Source organism: Ranitomeya variabilis, chromosome 1 (genome assembly GCF_051348905.1).
Source record: "Ranitomeya variabilis isolate aRanVar5 chromosome 1, aRanVar5.hap1, whole genome shotgun sequence".
Lineage (NCBI taxonomy): Eukaryota > Metazoa > Chordata > Amphibia > Anura > Dendrobatidae > Ranitomeya > Ranitomeya variabilis.
The window spans coordinates 22,721,787-22,742,092 of NC_135232.1; the positions used below are offsets into that span (position 1 = coordinate 22,721,787).

At 45.2% G+C, this 20,306-nt stretch overlaps 1 protein-coding gene across 1 annotated transcript in view; it reads left to right on the forward strand.

The window, feature by feature from the left end:
* The window catches only part of LOC143793424 (uncharacterized), a 112,098-nt gene that overhangs the window by 11,353 nt on the left and 80,439 nt on the right, over positions 1–20,306 (forward strand). Inside the window, 5 exon segments of the mRNA XM_077280382.1 lie at positions 10,230–10,368; positions 18,013–18,189; positions 18,273–18,396; positions 18,477–18,541; positions 18,760–18,982. Coding sequence (XP_077136497.1) covers positions 10,291–10,368; positions 18,013–18,189; positions 18,273–18,396; positions 18,477–18,541; positions 18,760–18,982 — 667 coding nt within the window. The 5' untranslated portion in view covers positions 10,230–10,290.

Genomic DNA, 20,306 nt, shown 5'->3' on the forward strand with positions numbered 1-20,306 from the left:
ATCAAGCGTGAAGCTGCCAAGATGCCATTTGCCACCAGTTTTGCCATATTTCAGAGCTGCAACGTTACTGGAGTAACAAAAAGCACAAGGTGTGCGATACTCAGGGACATGGCCAAGGTAAGGAAGGCTGAAAAACGACCACCTGTAAACAAGAAACATAAGATAAAACGTCAAGACTGGGCCAAGAAATATCTTAAGACTTTTCACAGGTTTCATGGACTGATGAAATGAGAGTGACTCTTGATGGGCCAGATGGATGGGCCAGAGGCTGGATCAGTAAAGGGCAGAGAGCTCCACTCCGACTCAGACGCCACAAGATGGAGGTGGGGGACTGGTATGGGCTGGGATCATCAAAGATGAACTTGTGGGATCTTTTCGGGTTGAGGATGGAGTGAAGCTCAACTCCCAGACTTACTGCCAGTTTCTGGAAGACAACTTCTTCAAGCAGTGGTACAGGAAGACGTCGGATCGTTCAAGAAAAACATGATTTTCATGCTGGACAATGCTCCATCACATCCCTCCAACTACTCCACAGCGTGGCCGGCCAGTAAAGGTCTCAAAGAAGAAAAAATAATGACATGGCCCCCTTGTTCACCTGATCTGAACCCCATAGAGAACCTGTGGTCCCTCATAAAATGTGAGATCTACAGGGAGGGAAAACAGTCCACCTCTCGGGACAGTGTCTGGGAGGCTGTGGTGGCCGCTGCACGCAATGTTCATCGTAAACAGATCAAGCAACTGACAGAATCTATGGATGGAGGCTGCTGAGTGTCACCATAAAGAAAGGGGGCTATATTGGGCACTCATTATTGGGGGGGTTTTGTTTTTGCATGTCAGAAATGTTTATTTCTACATTTTGTGCCCATGTGACCGCTGCGCGACCAATCACAAGCCGCGACACCGAAGGTCCTGGAAGGGCTGATTCTTAGGAAGGAAGGCTGCCGGAAAGAAGCAGGGCGTGTCCGAGGGTGAGTATATACCTAATAGGAATATACTCACCCTCGGCTTCGTTCCGGCAGCCTTCCTTCCTAAGAATCAGCCCTTCCAGGACCTACGGTGACGTCGCGGCTTGTGATTGGTCGCGCAGCGGTCACATGGGCGACCAATCACAAGCCGCGACATCACCGCAAGGTCCTGGAAGGCTGATTCTAAGGAAGGAAGGTTCCCGGTTAGTACCAGGGCGCATCGGAGCGTAAGTATAGCGATATTTTTTATTTTAATTCTTTATTTTACACTTAAATCTGAATTCCGATACCAATTCCCGATATCTTAAACATATCGGGAATCGGTATCGGAATTCCGATTCCAGATTCAGAAGATCGCCGACTTCATGGCCGACCCCACACAGGGGTCGGGTCGGGTTTCATGAAACCCGACTTTGGCAAAAGTCGGCGACTTCTGAAAATTGCCGACCCGTTTCGCTCAACCCTAGTGAGCACTTTTTTTTGCTCACTGAGCTGACATTATAATGATACTATTTTGAAGCAGATACAATTTTTTTGATCTCCTTTTATTGCAATGTTGCGGTGACCATAAAAACATAATTCTGGAATTAATATTTTTTTTTCTTGTTACGCTGTTTACCAATCAGATTAATTTAGTTTGTATTTTGATAGATCAGACTTTTCTGAATGCACGGATACCAAATGTGTGTATTTTATTTGTTTTACTTTTAATAGGGCAAAAGAATAGATTTTAACTTTTTTTATTTTTTCAATTTTTTTCATATTTTTAAAAACCTTTTTCTCACGTCTTACTGTATTTGTTAGTCCCCTTGGGGACTATCGCTTGTGCTATATGTAGCAGTGCATCATCACAGCTATGTACAGTGAAAATCACGATGCCCTATGAACGTCAGGTAAACGTTCAGGGACAAGCGGCATTTAACATGTTAACAGCCATGAGCGGACCTCCAATCCACCTGTCGCTGTTAGAAGCAGATGATGGCTGAATAAAACTGCCATCATTTACCTGAAAAGATGCGGGCTCGGCTTGCAAGTCTGCGTCAAAGGCAGGGACATGACCTATGATGCAAGTGTACGTCATATGTCGTGAAAAGGTTAATCATGAATTGAGCTGTTGTATGCATGATCGACATCCGCTCCATTCAGCCATTGGTCAGGATCCTAGCTATCGGAAAGATATTCCCTACTCTGGGAATAGGGAATTACGGTCTAACTGGGGGCTATCGCTATTAACCCTTTAATGGCCTCCGATACGTTTTTTTACTGACCTGAGATATAGGAGGATATCACCCCCATACAGGTGACAATCCAGCAGCTGTCGGCTGAACACTAGAGCTGACAATTTGCTGCATCAGCCACGATTAGTGTTTCCACCGTCCAAATCTGTTTAACCCCTTAGATGCAGCTGTCAATAGTGACTACATCATATAAATGGTTACCAGAGTGTGGGGGCTTCCTATTATCCCCATCGGTGCCCTGAGATCATGATTGCGTGGTCCTGATGTTTGTGATGGCAATTCAAGCCAAATAGCGGCCTTATTGTCTGCCGGAAACACAGGCCAGAAGTCAGCGAAATTTAGGTGGTAAAAATACATTTTTTCATGCCACTTTGCAGTTATTCCTGAAAATTACCTGAAGGGTTAAAAAACTGACAGCAGTTTTCAGGGTGTCAAGGGTGCTGTTTTTAACCCCTTCATGACCCCAGCTTTTTTCGTTTTCGTTTTTCGCTCCCCTCCTTCCCAGAGCCATAACTTTTGTATTTCTCCGTCCATATGGGACCGCTAAGTCATCCGGGTAATTTCGCAATGCATCCTGGGAACAGAAGATGGCGGCCGGCGTGAGCGGCTTGGCAGAGCTTCGGTGGATCCCAAGCTTCGGTAACCACTTCCTGGATCCAGGCGCCAACGGAAGGTGAGTATATAACTATTTTTTATTTTAATTCTTTTTTTTTTTTAACAGGGATATCATGCCCACATTGCTATATAGGTGGGCTGCGCAATGTACAACGTGGGCTGCGCAATGTACAGCGTGGGCTGCGCAATGTACAGCGTGGGCTGCGCAATGTACAGCGTGGGCTGCGCAATGTACAGCGTGGGCTGCGCTATACACTACGCATACATATTCTAAAATACCCGATGCGTTAGAATCGGGCCACCATCTAGTTAAATATAAATATATTAATATGTATTTTTCTTTAAGGGAATGAGTCACATACATTTTTTTTTTAAAAAATGACCATTAATACAACATACAAGGGACAAATGCCGTCACACGATGACCAGACCACATATTACCACCACATAGTGACCTATAATACCACATACAAGGGACAAATGCCGTCACACTATGACCAGACCACAATATTAGGCCGGGTTCACATTGCGTTAACAGCAGCCCGCCATTGTGGGCGTGCGCTAGCAATGCGTCCGACATAGGAATTAATGGCGGCGTTAACGGACTACGTTACACCGCGTTATGCCGCGGTGTAACGTAGTCCGTCTAACGGACGCCAAAGACGCAATGTAAACCCAGCCTTACCACCACATAGTGACTGAATAATAGCACATACAAGGAACAAATACCACCACACCATGACCAGACAAAATATTACCACCACATAGTGACTGAATACTACTCTACTGATCATTAACAAAAAAACAAAACACAGTACTAAGTGACATTATACACAGGAACTCTGTATTTACTGTCAGTGTACAGGTAATACAGTGATCACCAGTGACATTATACACAGGAGCTCTGTATATAATGTCAGTATACAGGTAATACAATGATCACCAGTTACATTATACACAGGAGCTCTGTATATAGTGTATAGTGTACAGGTAATACAGTGATCACCAGTGACATTATACACAGGAGCTCTGTATATAGTGTATAGTGTACAGTTAATACAGTGATCACCATTAACATTATTCATAGGACCTCTTTATATAGTGTCAGTGTACAGATAAAATAGTGATCATTGGTGACTTTATACACAGGAGCTCTGTATATAGGGTACAGTGTACATGTAATACAGTGATCACCATTAACATTATTCATAGGACCTTTGTATATAGTGTCAGTGTACAGATAATATAGTGATCACTGGTGACTTTATGCACAGGAGCTCTGTATATAGCATACAGTGTATAGTGTCAGTGTACACGTAATACACTGACTCACCAGTGACCTCTCTAGCTGAAGTCCTTCATCTTTGCTTTTTTTTTTTTTCATGCAGCGCAGACCGCCATCACTTCTTCCAGCCAGGACTCATCTCTGCTTAAAATAACACAGTTACCTAGAGCACCGCTTCCAGAGCACATTCCCCTCTTTTTGCCTTTCTTCTGCACTACACATCTGAATACAGATATGCACCCACCATTAATACATAATTGGTTATTATACAACCGACCATTCCAAATATAAATTGTAATAAGCCACTGAGCCCCTTCTAGCTATACATAGCCACTTTCCCCACCTAATAAATATATAAATTAATTAGCACCTGTACTCTTTCCCCCAATTCATTACCAGTCACTGAAATACTCAATGACCCCCACTATGTACCTCCCGCTCCCCCGACTCATTATATTTACATGCCCCTTCCGCCCCAATTCATTGTCATATGTTTTCACCCACCCTCTATTCATTATCAACAGCTCTACCCCCACATTCAATACATCATTTATTCCCCCACCCTCAAAATTATTTGCTCCCGATTATGATTTGCTCTCCCCACCCCCACCTTCAATTCAATTGCTATCCCTCTTCCCTCACTCTCAATTCATCATTTGCAGTCTCCTGTCCCCTCCTCCACTTCATCATGTGCAGTCCTTCACCCCCACTTCATCATATTCAGTCCTCTTTACCCCATGTCATCCATTGTAGTTCCTTTTAACCCCCACTTCATGTGCAGTCCCCCTTCAACCCCCTCCCCACATCATCATGTGCAGTCCCCTTTACCAACATGTCATCCTTTGCAGTTCCTTTTAACCCCCCCTTCATGTGCAGTCCCCATTTACCCACCACATCATCATGTGCAATCCCTTTTACTCCCATGTCATCCTTTGCAGTCCCGTTTACTCCCATGTCATCCTTTGCAGTCCCCATTACTCCCATGTCATCCTTTGCAGTTCCTTTTAACCCCCTCCCCACATCATGTGCAGTCCCCCTTTAGCCCCCCACATCATCATGTGCAGTCCCCCGTTAACCTCCCTCCCCACATCATCGTGTGCAGTTTCCCTTTAACCCCCTCCCCACATCATCATGTGCAGTCCCCCTTTAACCCCCTCCCCATCATCATGTGCAATCCTCCTTTATCCCCCTCCCCACATCATTGTGTGCAGTCCCTCTTTAACCCCCTCCCCACATCATCATGTGCAGTCCCCCTTACTCCTTTCCCTGTCATCATGTGCAATTCCTCCTCCACCCATTTAATTCATTTTGTACAGAAAACAAAAAAAAGTTTTGTATACTTGCCTCAGTTGCTCCCCAGCAGCGTGTCTCTGCCTGCAGTGTCCAGTACATGTCCGGCGGCGCGTACGCGCCGTCACCTGACATGAAGTACATAGAAGACAGAGGGAGCAGGAGTTGCGCAGCCGTCAAGATAAGATGGCCGTGCACAGCTCTGGGAAAGCTCCCGGGCCTCATCGCTGACGTGTGTGCTGCAGCGCTCACCACTTTGCTGCAGGATGGAGCCCGATGGAACAGTAGCACATAAGAAGGGCCATGGACCTGCGTGGCCCTCTATGTTCTGCTGTTCACCGGGCCCCATACAGCAGTAAGGGCAGTAATGCCCTGATGGCGGCCCTGCTGATAGGTTTTGTGTTTATAAAAAATATCGACCTAAATTTACCATTATCATAAATTATAATGTGCCACGAAAAAACCATCTCAAAATCACCTGGGATTTGTTGAAGCGTTCCAGAGTTATTACCACATAAAGGGACACTGGTCATATTTCAGAAATTTGGCCCGGTCACTAAGGGGTTAAAGCAGGGGTGGGGAACCTCAGGGCCATTTACGGCCCTCGTTGACGTTTTATCAGGCACCCGAGCAGATTCTCAGGCACCGCATTCTTGGGCAAGGAGCTGTATTTTGATTGCCACAAGCTCATTAATTTCTTCTTGCTCTGTTAGCACACACACGCAGTGTTCACTACTGAACACTGAAGGGCATGCAATGAAAGATTACATCCTGACACCAGTGCCAGAGTCAGAATGTACTTTGTGGGTCCCCGAAAGATGGTATAAATATCCAAATGGCCCTTCGCAGAAAGAAGATTCCCCACCCCTGGGTTAAAGTCGATAGATACAGATGATGCATGGAAGACAGACTTCAGTACTTCAATATCCATCCGAGATTAATCTGTCTCAGCCCCGTTACCTTGTGTGGTCTGTACAGGACGACACTCGTCTGATCTCGGTTAACAGAATTTTCCAAAGGAAAACCTACTTTACTTTTGTTCTACACATCAACCAATCACGGCTCTGTTTTCATGTTATCCAAGCAACCAAGCCGAGCACAGCTTTCATTTTACCCAATCACAGCTTTGCTTTCGCTTTACCTCACCACTGTGACTGAGGCCGTTGTCCTTCCTGACAGGAAGGAGATGATATGAAGGAAACTTGATAGGTTTTACATTTCCTTCATACACTTCAATTAGTCTTAATGGCGTTATCTGACGGCCTCCTGGGAGCCCCTGAGAACGCTTGTTTGACTAGAGAATTTTGTGCTTCCATTTTTTCCTTCACCTTTTTCCAGCTTTATGAGGCTTCTATGTTGCGGGACAAGTTGTAGATTTGAATAACACAATCCATTTTACCATGTAATGTACTGAAAAATGGGAAAAAATGTATTCCAAGTGAAGTGAAATTCTCAAAAAAATTACCTCAAATCCGCCATCCGGTTTCAGATTTTTCTTTTTACATTGTGTATTTTTATTAAGGGGAAAACACGTGTTTTTTTAAAAAAAAATGTAATATAATTTTTAAAACTTTTTCTTCTTAAACTTTATTTATTGGATTGGAACCTGCGATCATTCGACCGCTTGTGACTGAGCTTCACAGGAGGACCAAGATGGCAATTATAGGGGCCTTCAGCAGTTCCCCAACTGCAGTGGTAATCAGACCGCATCCTGTGATTTTGTTGCTTGTGCCGATGTTAGCCTGTGCGCGTGTACGTGTTGACAATGGCATTTAAGTGGTTGCGAGCTTCTATAAACTTCAGTTAAAATCGGTTGTCGGTTGTGTAACACAGCCAGCATCTGCCTGGTATGAAGCAGGCTCCACTCCTGAGCCGACTTTTTACTTTAACGGCTTATTAAGATACATGTCCAGCATGACAAAGATGGCGAATGCTGATCATGTAAGTGTAATAAGAAAGAGTAGGAGGAAAATTTTAGTCATAATCCACACGGTTTTGTTTCACCCACTAATAGCCCTTCTGCCTGAGTGAGCCAAGTCCCGTCTCTTCGGCGTCCATTGGTGTGAAGACGTCAGGGAAGGATCTTTGCTAAGACAGAGGGGGTGCGCCAACATCAGAATTCTGAGCACAGTTGGCTGCAGGAGGACCAAGCGTGGGAGAGACGAGCCCCCAAGGATAATATGACGAGGACAATTCGGACTTGTGACACAGTTTGGAGTTGTGGAAAAAAGCCACAGTATGGTGCCAACTATTCTTACGAATTCACACCATCTCTAGCTCTAAGCTACTGTATATGCTATAAAACATTTCTAGATGTAGCTGGTAGAGTTGGTGCCACTCTATTCGCATGTCCCAATCCATAAGCCATGACAGTTACCGGTATATGTGGCTGGCCGCAGATAGGAGCTGGAGAACTTACTCTCCGACTCTATTTTTGATTAGCCAGCATGGTGCAATGTCATCGTTGCAGCATCACAGCAGGTATGAAAAGTGGAGGTTCTTCCTTTTTCTGTGCTGATGCCACAGTGCACTGTTACATCGTGTAGGTGTAGCTCAGCTATACCTCATATAGGCAGATTTGTGATCATGAAGGACTTAACTGCTCAGCAACTAATGATGTATATTTTCATGATAGGGTGTTAAAGAAAGTAAGAAGCCGGGTTCGGAACTCGCCATACCAGGCAGATTCCGGTTGTTTTACATGACTGGCATCTATCTGTAACTGCAGCGACCAGAGCTAGCTCTTATCACTGCTGTTTAACCATTTCAGTGCCCCTCTCCACTGCCTTCAGGTTTGTTTTTTTTTGTCATTGGTCTCTGGCAATACAATGGCAGCCAAGAGCCTGCGGAAGGCCTCCACCACTGCCATGTTAGTCTTCCTGAGAAGCTCCTCAATTCCATTATATACTGCAGTACTGTGCCAGTATATAGTGTTATCAATCAGATGACCGCAGGCTCCTGTCCCCAAGGGGAACTAAAAACACAAGTAAAAATGCAAAAAATATATAATTTTTAAATATTAAAGCTTTAATTTCCCTCGCAGAAATAGTTTTTTTTTTGTTTTGTTTTTTTTTTAAATGAGGTATTTAATATTGTTGTGACCAAAATAGTGTGATATTACAAAATATAAAAAGATTTAAGCCATACATTAAATTCCCCCAAAAAATGACCATAATGTATAATGTTTCCTTTTTTGGGGGGGGGTCACCACCCCAAAATGCAATAAGAGGTTAGCTCAGCACGAAAAATTAAACAACGACCTTCACAGCGGATCTCATAATTTTTTTTCAACAAATTTCAGATTATTTTTTTTGACACTAGACTGTATAAAATCTGGATAATTTTGGCATTGCTGTATTCATACTGACCTGGAGAATCATCTCGCCAGATACATTTTTACTAAACAATGAACACTTTTTAATTTGCAATTTTATTGTACTTTTTTGTTTTCCCGTTTCTGAATAAAATTGCACAAAAAAAAGCTGTAGTAGGAAATGATGGTGTAGTCCTCATCATGTAGCAGCTAATAAAGGCTACACCATCATTTCCTATTACTCGACTGATTATTTCCAGTCTAGGTGACTATGAGTTTCATGGAGAAGATGGCCTCTATAAGAGGTGTGTTAAGACTTTGTGTGCGACCTCCTCTGAGGAACGAGCTGCTTCATTTGGTGTACCCGCAGTAAAATTTATTAGTAAATGCAAAGATGATATGTGCTACGGGGGGGGCAAGATGGCGCCAAATCAATTTGTAAACTTGTAAGATGGGTAGAGAGGTTCAGCTGTGTGGCACAGGGTTAGGAAAAAATGTCAAAGCACACCACCGATTCTTCTGTGGTGACCCCAGTATACCCGTTCTGTAAGTTAGAACATGACCGGGCAAAAACCACCCTAATACTCGCTTCTGACTGCTGCGGCTGCTCACCGCCCAACATCCACTCCTCTTCTTTCCATTGTTGGGCACCCCATCTCTGGCTCCTTCATGGTAGACCAGGACTTGCGGCCGTGACCAAGCCTTGGAGATCACAGGTCACGACATCAGCATCGAGATTTATTGACTTGCAGTAACCTTTTGGGTCTGGGCCCAGCTGGAAGTCATGGAGATGCGTCACACAACGGCAAAAAGAAGACAACCGAATGCCAAGCAGCATGATGCCCAGATTGGGGAGTATCAGTATGTTAGTTTTTATTAATAGATACTCACCTCTTCAGCTGGCCCACTGCTCGCTCTTTGGTCCTCTTCTTTACGCTGTCTATGATGACGCAACTTTGACATGTCGTGAACTTCGGCCTGTTCTTTGGTGAAGAGGCTGGAGATGCGGAGTGCAACCTCGGAAAGAAGAGGACTGGTCAGCGGCCAAAGAGGCAGTGGTAATGTGAGTGTTAGGTGTTTTTTTTCATGGAACATCTGACATTCGTAACTAGGGCTTGTATGTAAATTGGATGTTCTTAAATTGGGGACTACCAGTACATCAGTGAAGCAATAACCATGGTTACATTAGCAGAATGTCACTCGCGCATTGCGGACAATAAAGGTCTACAATGGTCATGGATACTGGCATCATAGTGATTGGATGTATTGGTCATGTGACATGCTTCGAGACTGATATGACTGCAAACATCAAGGAGTTGTCCTGAAAAGGGAACCAGTCAAATAATTCTATCAGCTCGATTATTTCAAATGTGTTTCATGGGGATGAGGTGAGTGGGAAAGCTAGTCACCAAGGTGTCGCCCCTGCTAGTTCCTTAAGTGTTTCCTCTCAATATATCCAGTAATTGTATCATCTGCACGGAATTGATTATTATTTCCCATTGTCTCCTCTTCTTTTACTTCAGGTTCTTGCAATAAAGGATCCTTTCTCTTCACTACAAAATAATTTTCCTGATTCAACCGAGGATGAATAAGGACAGACACAAGATGGCAGAGAAGTTATTTAGTCTCACTCTGGAGATAATCTTCCAGCTTACTGGAGAGGTGAGAGGCTCTGATGTCATCACACGACCTCATTATCTATGGGAATAACAGGGGATATGACCGTAGAGGTGAGAGGCTCTGATGTCATCACATGACCTCATTATCTATGGGAATAACAGGAGATATGACCAGAGAGGTGAGAGGATCTGATGTCATCACATGACCTCATTATCTATAGGAATAACGGGATATGACCGGAGAGGTGAGAGGCTCTGATGTCATCACATGACCTCATTATCTATGGGAATAACAGGGGATATGACCGTAGAGGTGAGAGGCTCTGATGTCATCACATGACCTCATTATGTATTGGAATAACAGGGGATATGACCGGAGAGGTGAGAGGCTCTGATGTCATCACATGACCTCATTATCTATGGGAATAACGGGAGATATGACCGGAGAGGTGAGAGGCTCTGATGTCATCACATGATGTCATTATCTATGGGAATAACGGGGGATATGACCGGAGAGGTGAGAGGCTTTGATGTTGTAATAGAGTGCAGGGTTGAGTATGTCACCACGGAACAGACAGACCAACTGTTGAGGGGATATTATTAACAGGAGTAAGATTCTCCTCGCAGGGAGTAAACAGGGGGTTAATAGAGATACATCAAACACTAAACAGTTAAGCGGAATCAAAAGGGTTAATGAGTGTTCTTGTAACTTATCAGTCCAGGGAGGTCCTGACTGGAGGGTCCTAATTCCAATGTGGGTACAGTCACCAGCAGCACTTGAGATCCTGAAGTCTCTCCTCTGTCTCCTGAGAACTGGAGACTCCGGGGTTAAGTCTTTTCTTCCAGTGAAGCTGAAAGCAGGAAATAACAGCCTCTCTGCTGCTAGTCTCTGTATATTAGCCTGGCAGGCTTTCTGCAGTAGCAATGCTGCACACACCGAGCAGTTTACTTGTCACACTCAGGGGTCCTGGCTTGTCACTGCGGTCACCGGGGCTACGCGCTCAGGTCACTGTCGGTGAATACGTCTTCTCTGATAATGGACGCTTCCAAGTCCACACTCTCACATCCAGATTCCACTACAGCTGGTATCTCAGCCTCAGTGCCCTCACGGGGAGCACCCTCTTTCGGGGAGCGCGGCGCTGCAGCCTGCTCTCTGTCTGGAGTGCTGTCCCCTCTGTCTGGCGCGCTCTGCTCTCCCGCTCTTTTCTGACCACACCCCCCTCACTTCCTCTCTGCCCCCAGCAGTCCCCTGGCCCCTTCTGTCCAGGGCAGAAAGTCTTCCCCCCCCCGGACAACCCAGCTGTCTGACTAAGTGGTTCCAGGTAAGGAGCAGGGAAAGCAGCTTTCTTAAATTCCCCCTCTCCTGAAGCTCGCCATTCCACGGGCGAGGACTCTTCGTGCTTCTCTTTGTTCTTTTGAGGGGAGTCAGATACCTGCAGTTCTCGCATCTCCTTCTGCCTTTCTTCTTTCACATACTGCCAAACTAAATGGTCTAGGAGTTGTTCATCAGTCAGGTTGAGATATTCTTCCTCTACCTCGTCGGCAGCCATAGAAGAAAATTCCTCAGACGAATTTTTTTGTTGTCGCATTAGATTTTCCAATGACATCCACTGTCCTCTTCTTCTTTTTCTTCTTCTTTTTAGCTTTGCCGCTAGCAGATGCTTGCGTAGACGATTCATCCTCTTCCTTGTCGTTATTGGAAACTTTAGGGACTTCTTGCCCAGGCTCCTCAGTCTGAGGGCTTAGTAAAAGTAATTCTTCTCCATAGCTCCCTCTTTTTTTTTTTTTTTTTTTTTTAAATTCATTTATTAGTTGCAAAATAAATCATACAGTACACACATTTGCATTCGTGTCCATCATTATCCATTATATCATAAAATGCAATTACTTACATTACATCATCACTTCTAGAGTATTACAAGAGTAACAAATGGTGCATGTCGATCACTAGTATCTTATTGTATAACCTTAACTACATTAACTACTGAAGGAAAAGAAAAAAAAAAAAAGAACGCCGCCAAAATATAATTCCGTATAAATTTCACCCTGTAAGCAATGTCTCCAAAACCATGAACCCTACTTCTCACATGTATATTAAATTATTATGGATTATAGAGTGTGGTGGGAGGAGTTCCATCTGCCCCATATTTTCTCAAATTTATCTGGACATCCTCTATTCTGATATAATGTCCGTTCATACGGGATAATTGAGTTTACTAAATCAACCTAAGAGATGGGCAAGAACCACCCATCCATCGCAGCGCCAGTACCTTTCGCGCCATAAACAGTGTCTCTCGCAGAAAAATCCCAGTATGGTGATCCCAGGTTTCCGCATCCCACACCCCAAATCAACAAATCAATGGCTCAAGTGGAACAGGAATCGACAATAAGGATGTCAATAATGTCGTCACCTCTTTCCAATAATGAAAAATATCAGGACACCTCCAAATCATATGAATGAAATCCGCATCACTGGAGTGACATCTTAGACAATCTGATGAATGGAGACGACCCATTTTAAAAAGGCGAGTCGGGGTTAAATAGGATTGGTATATAATGTACAATTGAGTCATCCTATTATTAATCGATGGGGAAACTTTAGTTGGAGATTCCAAAATATCGTCCCATTCTTCCCCTAGTGTATCCGGAAGAAGTCCCTCCGATTTCCTCTTAATAGAATCTATAATAGACCCCCCTCCTATGGATAATAGATAGGTGTATAAGGAGGAAATAAGACCCTGAGGACCTTGCGAATTAAGAATTCCTATTAAAGGTAGAAATAGCTCGACCTGTACCCATATTCCGCATGTGCGATTGAAAGGCTGATCTTAATTGTAAATAGCGGAAAAATTGAGACCTCGGGATATTGTAAGAATTTTGTAATTGTTCAAAGGAGGTAAAAATCCCCTGGTGATGTATATGACCTACTGAGAGAACACCATGCGCTATCCAAAATTCCGTGGACGGGTGGCCCAATAGTCCCGGAAAATAACTGTTATTCCACAATGGCATTTCCGCTGCTATATCAACAGATTTAGTTATTTTTTTAATTTGTCTCCATATTGATCGTGCCAACCGGAGCATAGGCAACAGACGAGGAACACCAACCCTCTCCAACTCCAGAAACCCCAATGGACAATCAATCCGGGCAGAATAAAGCAAGTGGCTCTCAGAATTAGGAAGAGAGTTATTGGGCATCCAATTATTTATCATTTTAGCCTGCCCGGCAAGATAATATAAGTAAAAGTCCGGCAAAGCTGCCCCGCCCCCCTGTTTCGGTCTCTGCAGAGCAGATAGTCTAAGTTTAGGCCTAGTTTTCCCCCATATGAAAGATGCAGTTAGGGAATTTAGAGTCGCAAAGAGGGATTTAGGTATTGGGACAGCACTGTGTTGGAAGCAGTAACTTAATTTGGGGAGCAATATCATTTTGATCAGATTGATACGACCAGCCACAGAGAGCGGGAGTTTATCCCAGGTAGCAAATTTGGATTTAACCAGATCCAATAATGGGTAGATATTAAATTGTAGATCAAATTGACTATGTTGAGACATATGGATTCCCAGATATTTGAAGTTGGAGACAATGGGCAACGACGAGAGAGTTTCGAGACGTGGCATTGGGGTATGAGAGAGAGGCATCAGGGCAGACTTATCCCAATTTATATAAAGACCGGAGAATTTGCTAAATTTGTCTATAATCGTTATTACTTTTGGTAACGAATCCTCTGTTTGATCCATAAACACTACCATATCATCAGCATAAAGGCCAATGATGTCTACCCGATCCGCTATGTGTATCCCCTTGATGTCAATGGAGGACCTCATTCGTATTGCCAAAGCCTCTATCCCCAAGGCAAATAGAGCAGGGGAAAGAGGGCATCCTTGCCGAGTTCCCCTATGTAACAAAAAAGGCTCAGACATTAAGCCATTCACAACCATACGTGCTCTAGGCTTCGCATATAATGTACCTATCCCTCTCAGAAATTTGTCCCCAAAACCGTACCTTCGCAGACATGCAGAGACGAAGGACCACTCAAGGGAATCATAAGCTTTGGCTGCGTCCAGTGATGCCAATGCCCATTTATTATCTGACTCTAGAGAGCTATATTGGATGACCGACTGAAACCGCCTAATATTGATGGAAGTACTTTTCCCAGGCAAAAAGCCAGTTTGATCCGGGTGTATAAGATCTAATATAATCGTGTTCAGTCTGGTAGCCAGAATCTTAGTAAAGATTTTATAATCTACGTTCACCAGAGAAATTGGTCGATATGATCCACAATCTAGAGGATCCTTCCCCTCCTTCCTGAGCACAATAATGTTGGCATCATAAAACGTTTCAGGCACAGACTCTCCCTCCCATATTCCCTTAAGTACCTTCAATAGAAGCGGTGCCAACTTGTCTCGGTATTTTCTGTATAGCTCAATGGGAAACCCATCAGGTCCTGAGGCCTTCCCAGTAGCCATGTCCGCTATAGCGTGTTCCACTTCCTCCAAAGTAAACTCAGCCTCCATGAAGGCTTGTTGAGATGGGCTCAGTGTGGGGAACGTTATATCTGATAAGTAATCCAAACATTCATAGACATCAAAACCACTACTGGATTTATGTAATGATTTATAATAGTCGTGAAAACATTGAAGTATTTCATCAGTAGAGGATACTAATGAGCCATCGAGTACGCGGATCTGCAATATTGTATTGGAGGTGTTATGTTGGCGTACTAAGAAAGCCAGGAGTGTGCTGGCCTGATTCCCCAGCTCAAAGTAGATAGCTCCCTCTTTGACAGGAGCATTCTCGTCGAAACTAGAATCAGATGAATTAAGACCATGCAGGCCGGACTCTTCGTCATCTGCGCTGGGCTCTGCGGGCATCACTTCCCAGGGCTTCTCAGCCACACGCCCTGTCTCACACAGCTGTTCCATTTCCTCTGTCCGATCAGGATCTTGTGAGCTGACAGCCAGCACACTCTTCACCTCAGGGGATGATATTGGTGGTTCCTCCTTCTCATCGACGAGGACCTCGAAAACGAGCGTCGCAGGTACACTTGGCACTTTCTCTCCTTCTTCGGGAACTCGTGCTGGGCAAGGTAGTAAAGCACTTCGGTGGTCTTCTCGAGTGAACGTCCCTTTCTTTCTTCCGGGCTGAGTCTCACAAACAAAACCTTCAGACCCAGGCTGGAGATCCACCAGGCTCGCCTTTACGCGTCAGGACAGCGCAGTCATTCCACCAGAGATGCTTGACACCTTCTCCACCTCTCCTTGGCGTCCGACATTGTGGTACTGTCTTGCCTTAGGTGGAACTCTTCTCTTCCTGCCGTACCATTCTCTCCAGGGGCGACGTTCCCTCCAGTTAGCAGGACCCTCAGAGGAGTAAGTGGATCTCTGCCACCGCTTTTCTCGGGTAGGGCCATTTCTGGACATGTGTCCCACCTTTCTGCACGACCAGCACTCACGTCTGCGTCTGTCTGGAGGGCGCTTCAATCTGGATCGTCGACCTCAGCGGGGGACATTTCTCATCTGCGGTTTCTCTTCACCCCAGGATACAGAGTTACACTCTGGGGCCACAACTGAAGCCTTCTTCATGCTGCGCACCTCTCCTCTATCTCTTTCTGGCGGCTTCCGCACGTTACCTCGGGGTATGCCGCTGGTCCCCAAAACGGCAGTAAGGGCTTTCCCCAGACTCTCAATCTCCTCCCAGATTCTTCTTATCTTCAGCTGGGAATCTCGGGTCCACATCGCCTCCTCTTCATTTTGACTGGGTGCTCTGCAGTTGTAGCATGTAGGCAGTCTTCTTCGCCAAGGGGCGCTAGTCTCACTTTGGGGGCCGGTCTCTCTTTCTCGCACTTGAGTACTGTACTCTGCAGCAGGGGTCTTCTTATATTCAGCTACTTCCTCTTAACCTCCTTCTTCAAGTCTTCAACCCATTGAGGGGCAGTTTCCTCCCCGCTCCATACCTTTCCCACTGGCACTATCACCCCTGGCTCTTGCTCGCGCGTGCGTGCCTCACTCCCGACCTCAGAGAAAGTCAAATATGGCTTTATGCGCATGCGCTCTCGCAGGGCCTGTTTCATCAACACATCTCGCAAGCCTGTCACCAGTTGGTCTCGCAGCACGTCAATTGACCCCACACCTACGCCGTCCTTCCGTATAATGGCAGTATGAAGCTCCTGCAGGGCATTCATATATTGCGTCGCGGTCTCCCCCTCTCTTTGTACCCGGCGGAACAGTCGCATACGCAGCTCCCCTACGTCAGTGGGGTCCCCATGCGTCTCCTCAAGTATACGTAATACTTTGTCCAGGGTATCTCTAGCCTTGGGGGGTCTGAGCATAACAGAGTCCTGTGCATCCCCCTCTAGGGCCGTAACAGCTATTTCCGCCTGCAGAGCCGGCCGGTGTCATAGGATGCATCCGCATCATCCCGCGGATGCGCTCCGTCCAACTCCACAACATGACATCGCTCCCCGAGAATTTTGGCAGGTTAACCAACATGGCTCCCAGAGAGATGCTAGACCTGGGGCCTCCACCAACTGCTTGGTCTGCCCTTTCCGCTCTACCGTGTGACATCCTGCCGACTACGCCAAGTGTAATAGAGTGCAGGGTTGAGTATGTCACCACGGAACAGACAGACCAACTGTTGAGGGGAATTTATTAACAGGAGTAAGATTCTCCTCGCAGGGAGTAAACAGGGGGTTAATAGAGATAAATCAAACAGTAAACAGTTAAGCGGAATCAAAAGGGTTAATGAGTGTTCTTATAACTTATCAGTCCAGGGAGGACCTGACTGGAACCGTCACCAGCAGCACTTGAGATCCTGAAGTCTCTCCTCTGTCTCCTGAGAACTGGAGACTCCGGGGTTAAGTCTTTTCTTCCAGTGAAGCTGAAAGCAGGAAATAACAGCCTCTCTGCTGCTAGTCTCTGTATATTAGCCTGGCAGGCTTTCTGCAGTAGCAATGCTGCACACACCGAGCAGTTTACTTGTCACACTCAGGGGTCCTGGCTTGTCACTGCGGTCACCGGGGCTACGCGCTCAGGTCACTGTCAGGGAATACCTCTTCTCTGATTATGGAGGCTTCCAAGTCCACACTCTCACATCCAGATTCCACTACTGCTGGTATCTCAGCCTCAGTGCCCTCACGGGGAGCACTCTCTTTCGGGGAGGGCGGCGCTGCAGCCTGCTCTCTGTCTGGCGTGCTGTCCCCTCTGTCTGGCACGCTCTGCTCTCCCGCTCTTTTCTGACCACACCCCCCTCTCTTCCTCTCTGCCCCCAGCAGTCACCTGGCCCCTTCTGTCCAGGGCAGAAAGTCTTCCCCCCCCCCCCCCAACAACCCTGACTAAGTGGTTCCAGGTAAGGAGAAGGGAAAGCAACCTCCTTACAATGTCATCACATGACCTCATTATCTATGGGAATAACAGGGGATATGACCAGAGAGGTGAGAGGTTCTGATGTCATCACGTGACCTCCTTATGTATGGGAATAACAGGGGATATGACCACAGAGGTGAGAGGCTCTAATGTCATCACATGACCTCATTATGTCTGGGAATAACAGGAGATATGACCGGAGAGGTGAGAGGTTCTGATGTCATCACATGACATCATTATGTCTGGGAATAACCGGTGATCTGACCAGAGAGGTGATGGACTCTGGAGATGTCCGTAGTGATATTATTAATGTCTCCACACTCAGGATTACACAGTAGTGAAGACCTCTAGTGATCACTGTCAGGCCCCTGTGTCTGAAGAACGGGAAGGAACCCTGAGTCCAATCCCGGGGCCTCCACCTCACCCCCGGATACATGAGGACATCAATGACCAGAAGATCCTAGAACTCGCCAACAAGATGATTGAGCTGCTGACTGGAGAGGTGACGCTGCTGGGAATGCTGGGACATTATACAGGACAGCACTGGAGGATTCTGGGTGATGACGGTATCATTGTGTGTGTCAGGTTCCTATAAGGTGTCAGGACGTCACCATCTATTTCTCCATGGAGGAGTGGGAGTATCTAGAAGGACACAAGGATCGGTACCAGGAGGTGATGATGGAGGAGCACCGGCCCCGCACATCACCAGGTAATAGACAGGACTAAATACACACGGCCTATAATTCTCTGTATGTAATAATGATGTCAGTCCTGTCTGTGTCTCCTCAGTTCTCTCCAGTAAGAGGACAACCCCAGAGAGATGTCCCGCTCCTCCTCCTCCACAGGACCATCAGGTAGGTGGAGATCTCCCTATGATGTGTAGACGGCTGTGACGTCCTTGTGTTCAGTCTTGTTTTCTCCTCCAGTATTATATGTTTTATACTTGTGTTATGAGAGCGGTGGAGACGGCAGGATCACAGCTGACCACAGACATCACATGTCCGGATCTTCTCACCATTATTCCCGGGGACTTCTCCCATCATCGGGGACTTTTACAATATTTGTTTTGCAGGTTTTGGATCTGGCTAAAGATCTGAACAATATTAATGCTGCAGAGGAAAATGTGAGGGGCGATCAGCAGAGTAAAGAGGAGACCCCTAATGTGAGGGACGATCAGCGGTGTAAAGAGGAGACCCCTAATGTGAGGGGTGATCAGCGGTGTAAAGAGGAGACCACTAATGTGAGGGGCAATGATCAGTGGTGTATGGAGGAGACCTCTACAGATAACCGCCCAGGTGAGAAGTATTTAGAAGTAAGTGGCTGTATTCGAGTCACTGCAAATTCACTTACTCCACCATTCAAATCACCAGGATCCTTTTTCCTTCTCTCTCTTTGCTCTCCCACTCTCTTTCTCCACTCTGTATCCCTGTCTCTCTGTTTTGAAGAAAATTCGGTAAATTCGAATCTCAAAGAATACGCCCATCTCTAGTAGTAACCATGAAATAAAGAAGTACAAATTCCTCTCATTCACCAGCTGTAAATGTAGTTTGTGTTTAAGCTGCAGATTTCCAAATTAAGTCAAAATATATATTGTAATTCAAGATCGTGGTAAAATTTGTCAGATATGACTTGCGTTTATTTGTGACAAATCGGAAATTTGGCAAAAATTGTTAAAATGCTGCAATTTTCAAACTTTTTATTCTTATGTCCTTAAATCAGAGAGTAATGTCATGCAAAATAGTTAATAAACTATATTTCCCACATGTCTACTTTACATCAGCACAATTTTGGAAACATCTTTTTTTTTTTTTTTTGTTAGGAAGTTATAAGGGTTAAAAGTTGACCAGCGATTTCTCATTTTTCCAACAAAATTTACAAACCATTTTTTAGGAACCACAACACATTTGATGTGACTTTGAGAGGCCTATAATGACAGAAAGTACCCCCTAATTGACATTCTATAAACTGTACCCCTCAAGGTGCTCAAAAACACATTCAAGGAGGTTATTCAGGTGCTTCACAGGAATTCATGGAATGTGGAAGGAAAAAATGAACTACTAACTGTTTTTCACAAAAAAAATATTTTAGACCCCAATTGTTTTATTTTAACAAGGCTAACAGGAGAAAATGGACCACAATATGTGTTGTGCAATTTCTCCTGAATATGCCAATAACCACTATGGGGAGGAAAACTACTGTTTGGGCGCATGGCATTGCTCGAAAGGGAAGAAGCGCCTTTTGACTTTTTGCATGAAAATTGGCTGCAATCGAGAGCGGACGCCATGTCTTGTTTGGAGAGCCCCTGATGTGCTTAAGCAATGGAAACCCACCACAAGTGACCCCATTTTGGAAACTAGACCTCTAAAGCAATTTATATAGATGCGTGCTGAGCATCTTGAACCCCCAGGTTCTTCACAGAAGTTTTTAACGTTGAGCTGTGAAAATAAAAAAAAAAGTTTAGCCTCTTTTTTTTTTTTTTTTTAAATTATTTTCACAAGGGTAACTTGAGACAATGTATCATATACTTTAGTGTGCAATTTCTTCTGAGTACGCTGATACCCCATATGTGGTTGAAAACAATGTTTCAGGCACAGTGCAATGCTCAGAAGGGAAGAAGCG